The sequence below is a fragment of the Oncorhynchus mykiss genome, chromosome 30 (genome assembly GCF_057628025.1).
Source record: "Oncorhynchus mykiss isolate SJ-2025 chromosome 30, ASM5762802v1, whole genome shotgun sequence".
Taxonomy (NCBI): Eukaryota; Metazoa; Chordata; class Actinopteri; order Salmoniformes; family Salmonidae; genus Oncorhynchus; species Oncorhynchus mykiss.
The window spans coordinates 15,100,485-15,115,821 of record NC_143051.1 but is presented as its reverse complement, the minus strand read 5'-3'; the positions used below and the strand labels follow the sequence as shown (position 1 = coordinate 15,115,821).

At 42.2% G+C, this 15,337-nt stretch overlaps 1 protein-coding gene across 1 annotated transcript in view; it reads right to left on the bottom strand.

Annotated features, from left to right (window-relative positions):
• LOC110489387 (voltage-gated delayed rectifier potassium channel KCNH8-like) overlaps positions 1 to 15,337 on the bottom strand; it is a 131,721-nt gene that overhangs the window by 12,588 nt on the left and 103,796 nt on the right. Inside the window, exons 11-13 of the mRNA XM_090227442.1 lie at positions 11,794 to 12,008; positions 2,999 to 3,294; positions 2,637 to 2,752 (exon numbers count right to left, since the gene is read on the bottom strand). Of these exons, the coding sequence (XP_090083568.1) occupies positions 2,637 to 2,752; positions 2,999 to 3,294; positions 11,794 to 12,008 (627 nt within the window). The remainder of the gene's footprint in view (positions 1 to 2,636; positions 2,753 to 2,998; positions 3,295 to 11,793; positions 12,009 to 15,337) is intronic.

Here is a 15,337-nt window from a genome sequence, read left to right as displayed (position 1 = left end):
ATCATTTTTTGTGTGCTCTATGGCAACGGTGTCTTGGTGGAATTTGTATTAGTGGTCCTGGCAACTGGACCTTTTTTGGAAAACCATTATTTTTGTCTTACTGAGATTTACTGTCAGAGCCCAGGTCTGACAGAATCTGTGCAGAAGATCTAGGTGCTGCTGTAGGCCCTCGTTGGATGGGGAGAGAAGCACCAGATCATTAGCAAACAGTAGACATTTGACTTCAGATTCTAGAAGGGTGAGACTGGGTGCTGCAGACCGCTCTAGTTTCCTCGCCAGTTCGTTGATTTATATGTTGAAGAGGGTGGGGCTTAAGCTGCATCCCTGTCAAACCCCCCGGCCCTGTGGAAAGAGATGTGTTTGTTTTTAGCCAATTTTAACAGCACACTTGTTGCTTGTGTCCATGGAGTTTATAATGTCGTACATTTTTCCCCCAACACCACTTTCCATCAATTTGCATAGGCCCTCATGCAAAATTGACTCGAAAGCTTTTTGAAATCAACAAAGCATGAGACAACTTTGCTTTTGTTTTGTTTGTTTCTCAATTAGGGTGTGCAGGGTGAATACGTGGTCTGTCATACAGTAATTTTGTAAAAAGTACATTTACATTTGCTCAGTAAGTTGTTGTCGCAGACTAAATGTACGAGTCTGCTGTTAATGATAATGGTGAGGATTTCCCCAAGGTTGCTGTTGACGCATTTTTGTTGGTTATGTTGTCGTAGTTGTGTCTAGGGGGGCATATGGGGGAGGGAATGCTATCACCTCCAGATAGGTGTTTGTCCCCCTGTGTGCTGAGGGTGTCAGGTTCTTGTCCAGTTCTGGCATTTAGGTCACCACAGACCAGTACATGTCCCTGAGCCTGGAAATTGTTGATCTCCCCCTCTAGGATGGAGAAGCTGTCCTCGTTAAAGTATAGCGATTCTATTGGGGGGATACAGGTAACACAAGGAAATTTTTCTCTGTTGAGATAATTTCCTTATTTATTTCTAGACAGATGTAAAATGTTCCTGTTTTGACTAATTTAAAAGAGTAGGTTAGGTCTGCTCTATAGCAAATTAGCATACCCCCTGAGTCGCTTTCATGATTCACACCTGGTAGTTTGGTGGATGGGGGGAGGGGGTTTGTTGTGCTGGTCTGTTTCGTGGGCTTGTTCTGTCTGGATTGTGTGGACTAGCTCTCTCAGCTCCACCATGACTCTCTCCAGCTCTGTGAATGTATCCCTCTCAATGATGGAGGAGCAGTGCAGTTGTGGGATCTGGGTTTGTTCAGTGCTGGTGGGGGGTGACTATCCTCGTCTGCAGGACAGTTCGAAGAGGTGTGATCAGACTCACTAAGGATGGGGGAGTCATCAGAGAGAGAGAGAGAGAGAGAGAGAGAGAGAGAGAGAGAGAGAGAGAGAGAGAGAGAGAGAGAGAGATTAATCTGCCTTGCTCTCTCTTTAATCCCTTGAAAGTCCTGCTGGAACAGCATGAGGATGCCCTGCACCATTACTGTCCCAGACTTGTAGACGTTGACAGAGGTTATTTACGTTTCCTCAATGTTTAGTATTCTGAGTTTCCACCCTGGGCCAATACCCTCTCTCTTGACATGGGGGTAGTGTACTCTTCTAGCACTGTGCCATGCCAGGAGATTGTCTGTGTAGAAAATGAAGTTGCTTATGCCCCCCTGTTTGTAGCAGTCAGCAAATAGTGTCTATGGGTTGTCCTTGAGGAGCTTTTTTTGTACTTATTCCGTGTAGGTTTTTTTTTATATCCATGGGGTACTGGGGGGGGGGGGGGCTGTGAAACTCTCCTGCCATTGTTAGGCTCAATGGTTTTCACACCTCTCACTTCACATTTCAGTGTTAATTGAAGTTGCAGCCAGGTCAGTTTATTTCCTTAGCAGCTTGGTAGCTTGGTAGCGTAGTAGTCTTGTTTATTAAGCGTTAAAAAACTAAATGACCTGGAGATTGTCTTCTACTTTTTGGCTTCAGAAGTAGGTTCGGTCTGAACATTACTCACTCAGTTTTGTGTTGATCCTGTATAAGTCTGTGCGAAAAAATTATAGTTTACATTTATCCAACTGTAAATTCTATCTTCTTGCAGAATAACTCATCATCTCTCTCTCTTTCTCTCTCTCTCTCTCTCAATTTGTTCAAAACTTAAACTATTGTCTTTTTCTCTCTTTGAGTCAAGAACTCACTGCATTTTATGCATTGCAATGCTAGCTAGTTGTACTGTAGCTTATGCTTTCAGTACTATATTCATTGTCTGATCCTTTGATTGGGAGGACAACACAGCTGCAAAGTCAAAACTGGCTATATTGTAAGAATTATCTTTTTGGTCTTAATTTTAGGTTTGGGTTAGGCATTAGGGTTAACAGTGTGGTTAAGGTTAGGGTTCAAATCTGATTTTATGACTTTTTGCCAACTATTAACCTATGCCTCTTAATGGAATTACTGATTTTGGGTAATCCAAAAGTTATGTTACCGATTACAATGTTGGACAGGTAACTGTGGTTGTGGTGATGGTTGTGGTTCTGGTTGTGGTTCTAGTGCTGGTTGTGGTCATGGTGATGGTTGTGGTGGTGGTTGTTGTTGTGGTTTTGATTGTGGTGGTGGGGGTTGTGGTTGTCATTGTGGTTATGGTTGTGGGGACCTGTAAATGTGGCAGGTGCATTCCCTGGACCGCTGACTGGACAGGCTCGGCTAGGAGAGAAGGAGAACAGTGGAGACGTCTCTGTACCTTCAGTATCCTCTGTACCGTCCACAACCCTGGGGAATGAGAGAAAGAGTGAGAGAAAGAGAGAGAGCGAGAGAGAGAGAGAGAAAGAGAAAGAGAGAGAGAGAGAGAGAGAGAAATAGCAAGAGAGAGAAGCGGAGGGAGAGGGAGAGAGGAAAATAGGGAGAGAGACGGGGAAGGGGAGGGAGAGAGAGTGACAGATTAGACATGTGGACTGATAGACAACTGACAAAAATAATTGACGAGTCAGTAGATTGCGCGATAGTATTAGCTGTTACCTAGGGCTGAGGTTGGAGGGGTCTAGCGTGGTGAGAGCTGTCTGGCGGATCTGGATCTTCTCCCTCAGTTTCCTAGTGCTCTGGTGTGTTACTTCTCTGCCGCTATGCAACTCTCTCTCCATCCCGGCTCTACCCGATGGAGACTTCCCAGAAGACACCTCTCTAGTGTACAGGACGCTGTTGCGCACCAATTCCGGAGATACAGATGCCAACTCATCTTCCTCCTCCTCTTCCTCCTGGTTCTCAATGATGGATGGATAGGACTGGATCACTCGTCCGTTGCCTCTCCCCTCTGTCTGCAGAGAGCAAGGAGAGAAAGAAAGAAGATGTAGGACAGAGAGCATTTGTTGTAAATTTAAACATCATTCCCTTAGCCTTCATTTAATTTCACAGACAGACAATGAACTCCATTTTGGGGACACCTAGTTATACTGATGAATCTGGGTGCTATGGAATTAAGAGAGTAGAAGATTGCTGTAACTATTTATTTCATTCATCCTTTATTTAACTAGGCAAGTCAGTTAAGAACAAATTCTTATTTACAATGAGGGCCTACCCCGGCCAACCCTCCTCTAACCCGGACGACGCTGGGCTAATTGTGCGCCACCCTATAACTAAACGACTGTCTGGAACAGACAACACCATTGAGACCAGTACAGGATTCCATTGTACTGTGTGTCAGCCAAACGTCCACCTCAGAGTAGAATGTTCTATTTTCATAACAACTAAAGTTCTCTCAGGGTTCTGTGCTGTCAAGGCTGACTCAAGCACCTGCTCAGGTAACTAGTAACTGTAACAGATTACATTTAGAAAGTAACCTACCCAACCCTGGCTGTGATAAACGGCGTGAACCTGACCTCAATGATTCTGATAACCTTTGAACACCCAATGAGTCACATCTAGACTGCTAATCACATGCAATATGAGATGTTGATGGAGTAAAAAAAACATGGAATTTATAAGCAGAAAATAGCATGAAATGTCTTTTGATTGATGACCTATGTTCTCATTCTTAGTCAAAAGAAAATCACAGTTTAGGTTATTGAATCCAACTACTGAATGAGATTCAAAACGCTCATTGAAACAGCTGATGTCTAAATAATTACTGGCCCTGTGTACGCACATACACTCGCACACACACACTACCCCCCTACACCCTCCTTCACACACTGCAGCCCCCCTACCCCTCTCTGTTTTATAACCTGATCTAATACTGTTCCCACATTTCTACTCCTAATTCCATCACTTCCTCTTGTGAATAATGAATGGTGCTCCGCTCTGCTGTGTAATTGAACGAGTCGCCAAAGTTTCCCCGGCAGTCCGTCAATCAAATCAGCTCTTAAATTCAAACTTCCCCCACCAATTAATATCCCTCCATCACCTCATCCCTCATTCCCCTCATTCTTCTGCCTCCGAACCCTTCCTCCCATCTCTCCATCACCATAAAAACGAACTGCTGACTTTATAAAGTCTCTGTTCAATCCTGTTTTCTTTGTTTTAGGATAAGTGCAGTGATACAGTGCCTTGCGAAAGTATTCGGCCCCCTTGAACTTTGCGACCTTTTACCACATTTCAGGCTTCAAACATAAAGATATAAAACTGTATTTTTTTGTGAAGAATCAACAACAAGTGGGACACAATCATGAAGTGGAACGACATTTATTGGATATTTCAAACTTTTTTAACAAATCAAAAACTGAAAAATTGGGCGTGCAAAATTATTCAGCCCCCTTAAGTTAATACTTTGTAGCGCCACCTTTTGCTGCGATTACAGCTGTAAGTCGCTTGGGGTATGTCTCTATCAGTTTTGCACATCGAGAGACTGAAATGTTTTCCCATTCCTCCTTGCAAAACAGCTCGAGCTCAGTGAGGTTGGATGGAGAGCATTTGTGAACAGCAGTTTTCAGTTCTTTCCACAGATTCTCGATTGGATTCAGGTCTGGACTTTGACTTGGCCATTCTAACACCTGGATATGTTTATTTTTGAACCATTCCATTGTAGATTTTGCTTTATGTTTTGGATCATTGTCTTGTTGGAAGACAAATCTCCGTCCCAGTCTCAGGTCTTTTGCAGACTCCATCAGGTTTTCTTCCAGAATGGTCCTGTATTTGGCTCCATCCATCTTCCCATCAATTTTAACCATCTTCCCTGTCCCTGCTGAAGAAAAGCAGGCCCAAACCATGATGCTGCCACCACCATGTTTGACAGTGGGGATGGTGTGTTCAGCTGTGTTGCTTTTACGCCAAACATAACGTTTTGCATTGTTGCCAAAATGTTCAATTTTGGTTTCATTTGACCAGAGCACCTTCTTCCACATGTTTGGTGTGTCTCCCAGGTGGCTTGTGGCAAACTTTAAACAACACTTTTTATGGATATCTTTAAGAAATGGCTTTCTTCTTGCCACTCTTCCATAAAGGCCAGATTTGTGCAATATACGACTGATTGTTGTCCTATGGACAGAGTCTCCCACCTCAGCTGTAGATCTCTGCAGTTCATCCAGAGTGATCATGGGCCTCTTGGCTACATCTCTGATCAGTCTTCTCCCTGTATGAGCTGAAAGTTTAGAGGGACGGCCAGGTCTTGGTAGATTTGCAGTGGTCTGATACTCCTTCCATTTCAATATTATCGCTTGCACAGTGCTCCTTGGGATGTTTAAATCTTGGGAAATCTTTTTGTATCCAAATCCGGCTTTAAACTTCTTCACAACAGTATCTCGGACCTGCCTGGTGTGTTCCTTGTTCTTCATGATGCTCTCTGCGCTTTTAACGGACCTCTGAGACTATCACAGTGCAGGTGCATTTATACGGAGACTTGATTACACACAGGTGGATTGTATTTATCATCATTAGTCATTTAGGTCAACATTGGATCATTCAGAGATCCTCACTGAACTTCTGGAGAGAGTTTGCTGCACTGAAAGTAAAGGGGGCTGAATAATTTTGCACGCACAATTTTTCAGTTTTTGATTTGTTAAAAAAGTTTGAAATATCCAATAAATGTCGTTCCACTTCATGATTGTGTCCCACTTGTTGTTGATTCTTCACAAAAAAATACAGTTTTATATCTTTTTGTTTGAAGCCTGAAATGTGGCAAAAGGTCGCAAAGTTCAAGGGGGCCGAATACTTTCGCAAGGCACTGTATCACTGCACCTATCGTGCTACCCTGTAAAACAACACATATCACTGACCTAATTGTGCTACTTTGGCTGACCCTGTAAAACAACACATATCACTGCACCTATCGTGGTACCCTGTAAAACAACACATATCACTGCACCTATCGTGCTACCCTGTAAAACAACACATATCACTGCACCTATTGTGCTACCCTGTAAAACAACACATATCACTGCACCTATCGTGCTAGCCTGTAAAACAACACATATCACTGCACTTATCGTGCTACCCTGTAAAACAACACATATCACTGCACCTATCGTGCTAGCCTGTAAAACAACACATATCACTGCACCTATCGTGCTACCCTGTAAAACAACACATATCACTGCACCTACTATCGTGCTACCCTGTAAAACAACACATATCACTGCACCTATCGTGCTACCCTGTAAAACAACACATATCACTGACCTAATTGTGCTACTTTGGCTGACCCTGTAAAACAACACATACAGTGCCTTGCGAAAGTATTCGGCCCCCTTGAACTTTGCGACCTTTTGCCACATTTCAGGCTTCAAACATAAAGATATAAAACTGTATTTTTTTGTGAAGAATCAACAACAAGTGGGACACAATCATGAAGTGGAACGACATTTATTGGATATTTCAAACTTTTTTAACAAATCAAAAACTGAAAAATTGGGCGTGCAAAATTATTCAGCCCCTTTACTTTCAGTGCAGCAAACTCTCTCCAGAAGTTCAGTGAGGATCTCTGAATGATCCAATGTTGACCTAAATGACTAATGATGATAAATACAATCCACCTGTGTGTAATCAAGTCTCCGTATAAATGCACCTGCACTGTGATAGTCTCAGAGGTCCGTTAAAAGCGCAGAGAGCATCATGAAGAACAAGGAACACACCAGGCAGGTCCGAGATACTGTTGTGAAGAAGTTTAAAGCCGGATTTGGATACAAAAAGATTTCCCAAGATTTAAACATCCCAAGGAGCACTGTGCAAGCGATAATATTGAAATGGAAGGAGTATCAGACCACTGCAAATCTACCAAGACCTGGCCGTCCCTCTAAACTTTCAGCTCATACAGGGAGAAGACTGATCAGAGATGTAGCCAAGAGGCCCATGATCACTCTGGATGAACTGCAGAGATCTACAGCTGAGGTGGGAGACTCTGTCCATAGGACAACAATCAGTCGTATATTGCACAAATCTGGCCTTTATGGAAGAGTGGCAAGAAGAAAGCCATTTCTTAAAGATATCCATAAAAAGTGTTGTTTAAAGTTTGCCACAAGCCACCTGGGAGACACACCAAACATGTGGAAGAAGGTGCTCTGGTCAAATGAAACCAAAATTGAACATTTTGGCAACAATGCAAAACGTTATGTTTGGCGTAAAAGCAACACAGCTGAACACACCATCCCCACTGTCAAACATGGTGGTGGCAGCATCATGGTTTGGGCCTGCTTTTCTTCAGCAGGGACAGGGAAGATGGTTAAAATTGATGGGAAGATGGATGGAGCCAAATACAGGACCATTCTGGAAGAAAACCTGATGGAGTCTGCAAAAGACCTGAGACTGGGACGGAGATTTGTCTTCCAACAAGACAATGATCCAAAACATAAAGCAAAATCTACAATGGAATGGTTCAAAAATAAACATATCTAGGTGTTAGAATGGCCAAGTCAAAGTCCAGACCTGAATCCAATCGAGAATCTGTGGAAAGAACTGAAAACTGCTGTTCACAAATGCTCTCCATCCAACCTCACTGAGCTCGAGCTGTTTTGCAAGGAGGAATGGGAAAACATTTCAGTCTCTCGATGTGCAAAACTGATAGAGACATACCCCAAGCGACTTACAGCTGTAATCGCAGCAAAAGGTGGCGCTACAAAGTATTAACTTAAGGGGGCTGAATAATTTTGCACGCCCAATTTTTCAGTTTTTGATTTGTTAAAAAAGTTTGAAATATCCAATAAATGTCGTTCCACTTCATGATTGTGTCCCACTTGTTGTTGATTCTTCACAAAAAAATACAGTTTTATATCTTTATGTTTGAAGCCTGAAATGTGGTAAAAGGTCGCAAAGTTCAAGGGGGCCGAATACTTTCGCAAGGCACTGTATGTGTTGTTTTACAGGGTCAGCCAAAGTAGCACAATAAGTGCAGTGATATGTGTTGTTTTACAGGGTCAGCCATAGTAGTACAATAAGTGCAGTGAAATGTGTTGTTTTACAGGGTCAGCCATAGTAGTAGGGCACCCCAGGAACAAGCTAGGGGTTTTGTGCTTTCTTCAAGGGCACAGACAGGTTTTTCACCTCGTCGGCTCTAACCACTAGGCTACCTGCTGCCCCCAGTGTCTGCTGAGCCAGTACCTGTTTGTCCAATGGTTTGGTGGACAATCTGGATATGACCTGTAAAAAGATGGAAGAGAAAAGGGAGTGAATTCAACATGTCTATAATGTTAGCACAGCCCAACCCAGATGTTATCCTTCCTCTCAGAAACTGTCAGTGGTGGAAAAAAATAACCAATTGTTATGCTTGAGTAAAAGTAAAGGAAGGGGAAAGGGGGATATCTAGTCATTTGTACAACTGAATGCATTCAACTGAAACCCAACCCCTCTGAATCAGAGAGGTGCGGGGGGCTGTCATAATTGATATCCACGTCTTCGGAGCCCGGGGAACAGTTGCCCAGGGGAAGAAGACAGATTTTTACCTTATCAGCTCGAGGATTCCATCCAGCAATCTTTCGGTTACTGGCCCAACACTCTAAGATACCTTAATAGAAAATGACTCAAGTAAAAGTGAAAGTCACCCAGTAAAATACTACTTGAGTAAAAGTCTAAAAGTATTTGGTTTTAAATATACTAGTATCAAAAGTACATGTAATTACTAAAATATACTTAAGTTTCAAACATAAAAAGTATGAGTAATTTAAAATTCCTTATATGAAACAAACCAGGCAGCGCAATTTTCCCTGAGCGAATCCCTGAGCTGACGAGGGAAAAATTGGTCGTTCTGCCCCTGAACAGGCAGTTAACCCCACTGTTCCTAGGCCATCATTGAAAATAAGAACTTGTTCTTAACTGACTTGCCTAGTTAAATAAAGGTAAGATAAAAAAAAATGTTTTACAAACAAAGCATTTGTGTTTAGTGAGTCTGCCAGATCAGACGCATTAGGGATGACCAGGGATGTTCTTTTGATAAGTATGCGAATTTGACCATTTTCTGTCCTGCTATGCATTTAAAATGTAAGAAGTACTTTTGGGTGTCAGGGAAAATGTATGGAGTAAAAAGTAAATTATTTTATTTTGGAATTTAGTGAAGTAAAAGTAAAAGTTGTAAAAAAAAATGTAATAGTAAAGTAAAGTACAGATACCCCCAAAAACTATTTAAGTAGTGCTTTAAGGTATTTTTACTTAACCACTTTACACCACTGAAAACTGTGTATGCCATAATGTTGTTACAGGAAATCTCTTCTGAGATAACCCCTCTTCTAACCTTCCCCAAAGTCTCTGTCCTTATCTTGGCCTGCCGCTCTCAATACTTTAGTATCACATGTTGCCCTGCAGCAGTGTCTGAGGGTGTGTGTGAGTGTTGGTTCTTCTATCCTTGTGAGGACCTAAAATCCCCAAAAGTCCACCCAAGGGTAGTAAAACAAGGAGAATTTGACAAGGCTATTTTAAGCTTAGGGGTTAGGTTTACAATTAGGGTTAGGGTTACAATTAGGGTTAGGGTAAGGGGTTAGTGGTTAAGTTTAGGGTTAGGGTTAGGGTTAGGGTAAGGGTAAGGGTTAGGTTTAAATAAAGTAGGCTATTGAATGGAAATTAATTTTAGGTTCCCACAAGGATAGAAGAAAATAATGTGTGTGTGTGTGTGTGTGTGTGTGTGTGTGTGTGTGTGTGTGTGTGTGTGTGTGTGTGTGTGTGTGTGTGTGTGTGTGCATGTGTGTGTGTGTGCGTGCGTGTGTGTGTGTGTGTGTGTGTGTGCATGTGTGTGTGTGCATGTGCATGTGCATGAGCATGTGCATATGTGTGTGTGTGTGTGTGTGTGTTTGCGAGTGGGACAGTGTTATTTGGGCAGCAGGAGGAGACACACCTGACTGTAATTACAGCAGCAGCCCAGGCTGTTTCTGCACTTCATCTTCTCTCTCTCTGGCTCTCTCTATATCCTCACTCACTCTCTCTCTATATATATCCTCACTCTACCTCTCTTCACTCTCTCTGGCTCTCTCTCTGTGCTCACACTACCTCGATTCTTACTGTGAAATGAAACAATGTTTAATAGTAGTGACAACAGGACTAGAGTAAAAATATTGCTAAGTGCTATTAATTTGCCATTAAATATAATAAAATATAATATGTGTGTGTGTGTGTGTGCTTGTGTGTGTGTGTGTGTGTGTGCGCTTGTGTGTGTGTGTGTGTGCGCTTGTGTGTGTTTGTGCGCATGTGCACAGAGAAAAAAGAGAAATAATAGAAAAATAATAGCACATAAATACACAATGAGTAAGGATAACTTGGCTACATACATATGGGACCAGTAGCGAGTCGATGTGCAGGGGTACGAGGTAACTGGGTTACATATTTACACATAGGTAGGGATAAAATGACTAGTCAACATGATAGATAATGAAGAGTAGCATCAGCGTATGTGATGAGTCAAAAGAGTCTGTGCAAAATGGGTCAATGCAGAAGGTCCGGGTAGCTATTTGTTAACAATTTAACTAACTATTTAGCAGTCTTATGGCTTGGGTGTAGAAGCTGTTTAGGGTCCGGTTGGTCCCAGACTTAGTACATTAGTACTGCTTGCCATTTGGTAGCAGAGAGAACAATCTGTGACTTGGGTGACTTTGCCAATTCTCAGGGCCTTCCTCTGACACCGGCTGGTATAGAGGTCCTGGATGGCGGGGAGCTCGGCACCTGTGATTTACTGGGCCGTACACACTACCCTCTGAAGCGCCTTGCGGTCGGATGCCAAGCAGATGCCATACCGAGCGGTGATGCAGCAAGTCAAGATGCTCTTAATGGTGCAGCTATAGAATGTTTTGAGGATCTGAGGGCCCATGCTGAATCTTTTCATCATCCTGAGGGGGAAGAGGCATTGTCGTGCCCTCTTCATGGCGGTGTTGCTGTGTGTGGACCATGATAATTCCTTAGCGATGTGGACACTGAGGAACTTGAAGCTCTCGACCAATAGAGGGTATTTAGCTCATCTGGTAGGCTCACATCACTGGGCAGCTCACGACTGGGTTTCCCTTGTAATCCGTGATAGTTTCCACTTCATCTGACCACTTCCGTATTGAGCGCGTCCCTGGTACTTCCTGTTTGAGTTTTTGCTTGTAAGCAGGAATCAGGAGGAAAGAGTTATTGTCAGATTTGCCAAAGGGAGGACAAGGGAGAGCTTTGTATGCGTCTCTGTATGTGGAGTAAGGGTGATGAAGAGTTTTTCCCCTCTACTTGCACAGGTGACATGCTGGTAGAAATTAGTTTAAACGCATTCCAGTTTCCTGCAGTAAAGTCACTGGCCACTAGGAGCGCCGCCTCCGGATGAGCATTTTCTTGTTTACCTATGGCCCTATACAGCTTGTTGAGCATGGTCTTACTGTGTGTGTGTGTGTGCGTGCCTGATTCCATGTGTAACTGTGTGGGTGTTTTACGTCACTCACATGGCACTCGTGTCCCTCCCTCAGGTTGTATGTGAGGTCCAGATGGATGTCTTGGACAAAGCGGCTGGTGTACTCTGGGTAGAGGTCCAGTACCTCATACAGACCACTCAGGTTGATACACTGCAGGTCACAGTAGGTTAGGGCCTTCACATCTGCGTTGGTCTTTATCACCCGGTCATCTATAGACATGTTGGCCCCGATCAGGTCACCCTTACCTGGGGAGGGAGAGGGAGTGGTGGAGGTTTCAGACAGAGAGTTCTAAATATAGAATAGACAAAGCCCCCTATCATGTAATTTCTAGGGCTGTACTTCTGTGTCAAGGAATATTCCTAATATGTGGCCATAAGTTAAAAACACAGAACAGAATCTGATCAGTCATAGATCATAGTTAGAATTTTCTTGTGTGTACTGTGTTGGATGTCTGATTAGATTTGATTAGGATCTCTTTTTTTTTGGGGGGGGGGGGGGGCTAGCAGAGTTGGGCAGTATTTCTGTTACATGTGTTTGAAATATGTATTTAATTTACTTAAATTACTATTTTGTGGCCCTTTTCACCCTGCATTGGGATCAGAAGTCTGATAGCCCTATGGGGCGATAAGAGTATTTGCTAACTGAACTTAATACACTACAAGACCAAAAGTATGTGTTAGATAGATAGCAGTGGTGTAAAGTACTTAAGTAAAAATAATTCAAAGTACTTTGGGTATCTGTACTATACTTTACTGTTTATATTATTGCAACATTACTTTTACTTCACTACATTCCGAAATAAAATGTACTTTTTACTCCATATATTGTCCTTGACACTCAAAATGTACTCGTTATATTTTGACAATTCACACACTTATCAAGAGAACATCCCTGGTCATCCCTACTGCATCTGATCTGGCAGACTCACTGTCGGAGTGTGCCCCTGGCTATCCGTCAATAAAAAATAAAATAAATCGTTTGTTTATTAGGAAAATAATTAATTTTAAATTATTTATAGTTTTACTTTTGATACTTAAGTATTTTTTTTTAAACATAATACTTTTAGACAAGTAGTATTTTACTGGGTGACATTTACTTTTGAGTAATTTTTTTTTTTTTTTTGAATTTTTACCCCCTTTTCTCCATCTCAATTTTGTAGTATCCAATTGTTGTAGTAGCTACTATCTTGTCTCATCGCTACAACTCCCGTACGGGCTCGGGAGAGACAAAGGTTGAAAGTCATGCGTCCTCCGATACACAACCAACCAAGCCGCTGCTTCTTTAACACAGCGCACATCCAACCCGGAAGCCAGCCGCACCAATGCACCGGAGGAAACACCGTGCACCTGGCCACCTTGGCTAGCGTACACTGCGCCCAGCCCGCCACAGGAGTCGCTGGTGCGCGATGAGACAAGGACACCCCTACTGACCAAGCCCTCCCTAACCCGGGCGACGCTAGGCCAACGGACCTCCCGGTCGCGGTCGGTTACGACAAAGCCTGGGCGCGAACCCAGGGCTCTGATGGCACAGCTGGCGCTGCAGTACAGCGCCCTTAACCACTGCGCCACCCGGGAGGCCCCCATTTGAGTAATTTTCTATTAAGGTAGCTTTACATTTACTCAAGTATGACAATTTAGTACTTTTTCCACCACTGATAGATAGTTAGTTAGTTCGAAAGTTGGTTAGTTCGATAGATAATTAGATAGATAGTTGGTTAGTTCGATAGATAATTAGATAGATAGTTGGTTAGTTCGATAGATAGATAATTAGATAGATAGTTGGTTAGTTCGATAGATAATTAGATAGATAGTTGGTTAGTTCGATAGATAATTAAATAGATAGTTGGTTAGTTCGATAGATAATTAGATAGATAGTTGGTTAGTTCGATAGCTAATTAGATAGATAGTTGGTTAGTTCGATAGATAATTAGATAGATAGTTGGTTAGTTCGATAGATATTTAGATAGATAGTTGGTTAGTTCGATAGATAATTAGATAGATAGTTGGTTAGTTCGATAGTTGGTTAGTTTGATAGATAATTAGATAGATAGTTGGTTAGTTCGATAGTTGGTTAGTTCGATAGATAATTAGATAGATAGTTGGTTAGTTCGATAGTTGGTTAGTTCGATAGATAATTAGATAGATAGTTGGTTAGTTCGATAGTTGGTTAGTTCGATAGATAATTAGATAGATAGTTGGTTAGTTCGATGGTTGGTTAGTTCGATAGATAATTAGATAGATAGTTGGTTAGTTCAATAGTAAGTTACATAGGTAGTTGGTTAGTTCGATAGTTGGTTAGTTGGTTAGTTCGAAAGTTGGTTAGTTCGATAGTTGGTTAGTTCGATAGATAGTTGGATATTTGGTTGGTTTGAAGGTTGGATAGTTGGTTGATTAGTTCGATAGTCGGTTATTTCGATAGATAGTTGGTTGGTTAGTTCGACAGTTGGTTGGTTAGTTCGACAGTCGGTTGGTTAGTTCGACAGTTGGTTAGTTAGTTCGATAGTTGATTATTTTGATAGATAGTTGGTTGGTTAGTTCGACAGTTGGTTGGTTAGTTCGACAGTTGGTTGGTTAGTTCGACAGTCGGTTGGTTAGTTCGACAGTCGGTTGGTTAGTTCGACAGTCGGTTGGTTAGTTCGACAGTTGGTTGGTTAGTTCGACAGTCGGTTGGTTAGTTCGACAGTTGGTTAGTTAGTTCGATAGTTGATTATTTTGATATTTGGTTGGTTTGACGGTTGGATAGTTGGTTGATTAGTTCGATAGTCGGTTATTTCGATAGATAGTTGGTTGGTTAGTTCGACAGTTGGTTGGTTAGTTCGACAGTCGGTTGGTTAGTTCGACAGTTGGTTAGTTAGTTCGATAGTTGATTATTTTGATAGATAGTTGGTTGGTTAGTTCGACAGTTGGTTGGTTAGTTCGACAGTTGGTTGGTTAGTTCGACAGTCGGTTGGTTAGTTCGACAGTCGGTTGGTTAGTTCGACAGTCGGTTGGTTAGTTCGACAGTCGGTTGGTTAGTTCGACAGTTGGTTGGTTAGTTCGACAGTCGGTTGGTTAGTTCGACAGTTGGTTAGTTAGTTCGATAGTTGATTATTTTGATAGATAGTTGGTTGGTTAGTTCGACAGTTGGTTGGTTAGTTTGACAGTTAGTTGGTTAGTTCGACAGTCGGTTGGTTAGTTCGACAGTCGGTTGGTTAGTTCGACAGTCGGTTGGTTAGTTCGACAGTCGGTTGGTTAGTTCGACAGTTGGTTGGTTAGTTCGACAGTCGGTTGGTTAGTTCGACAGTTGGTTAGTTAGTTCGATAGTTGATTATTTTGATAGATAGTTGGTTGGTTAGTTCGACAGTTGGTTGGTTAGTTTGACAGTTAGTTGGTTAGTTTGACAGTTGGTTGGTTAGTTTAACAGTTGGTTGGTTAGTTTGACGGTTGGTTCGTTTGACAGTTGGTTAGATCAACAGTTGGTTAGTTCAATAGTTGGTTAGTTAGTTCAATAGTTAGTTGGTTAGTTCAACAGTTAGTTGGTTAGCTCAACAGTTGGTTGGTTAGTTTGATAGATAGTTGGTTGGTTAGTTCGACAG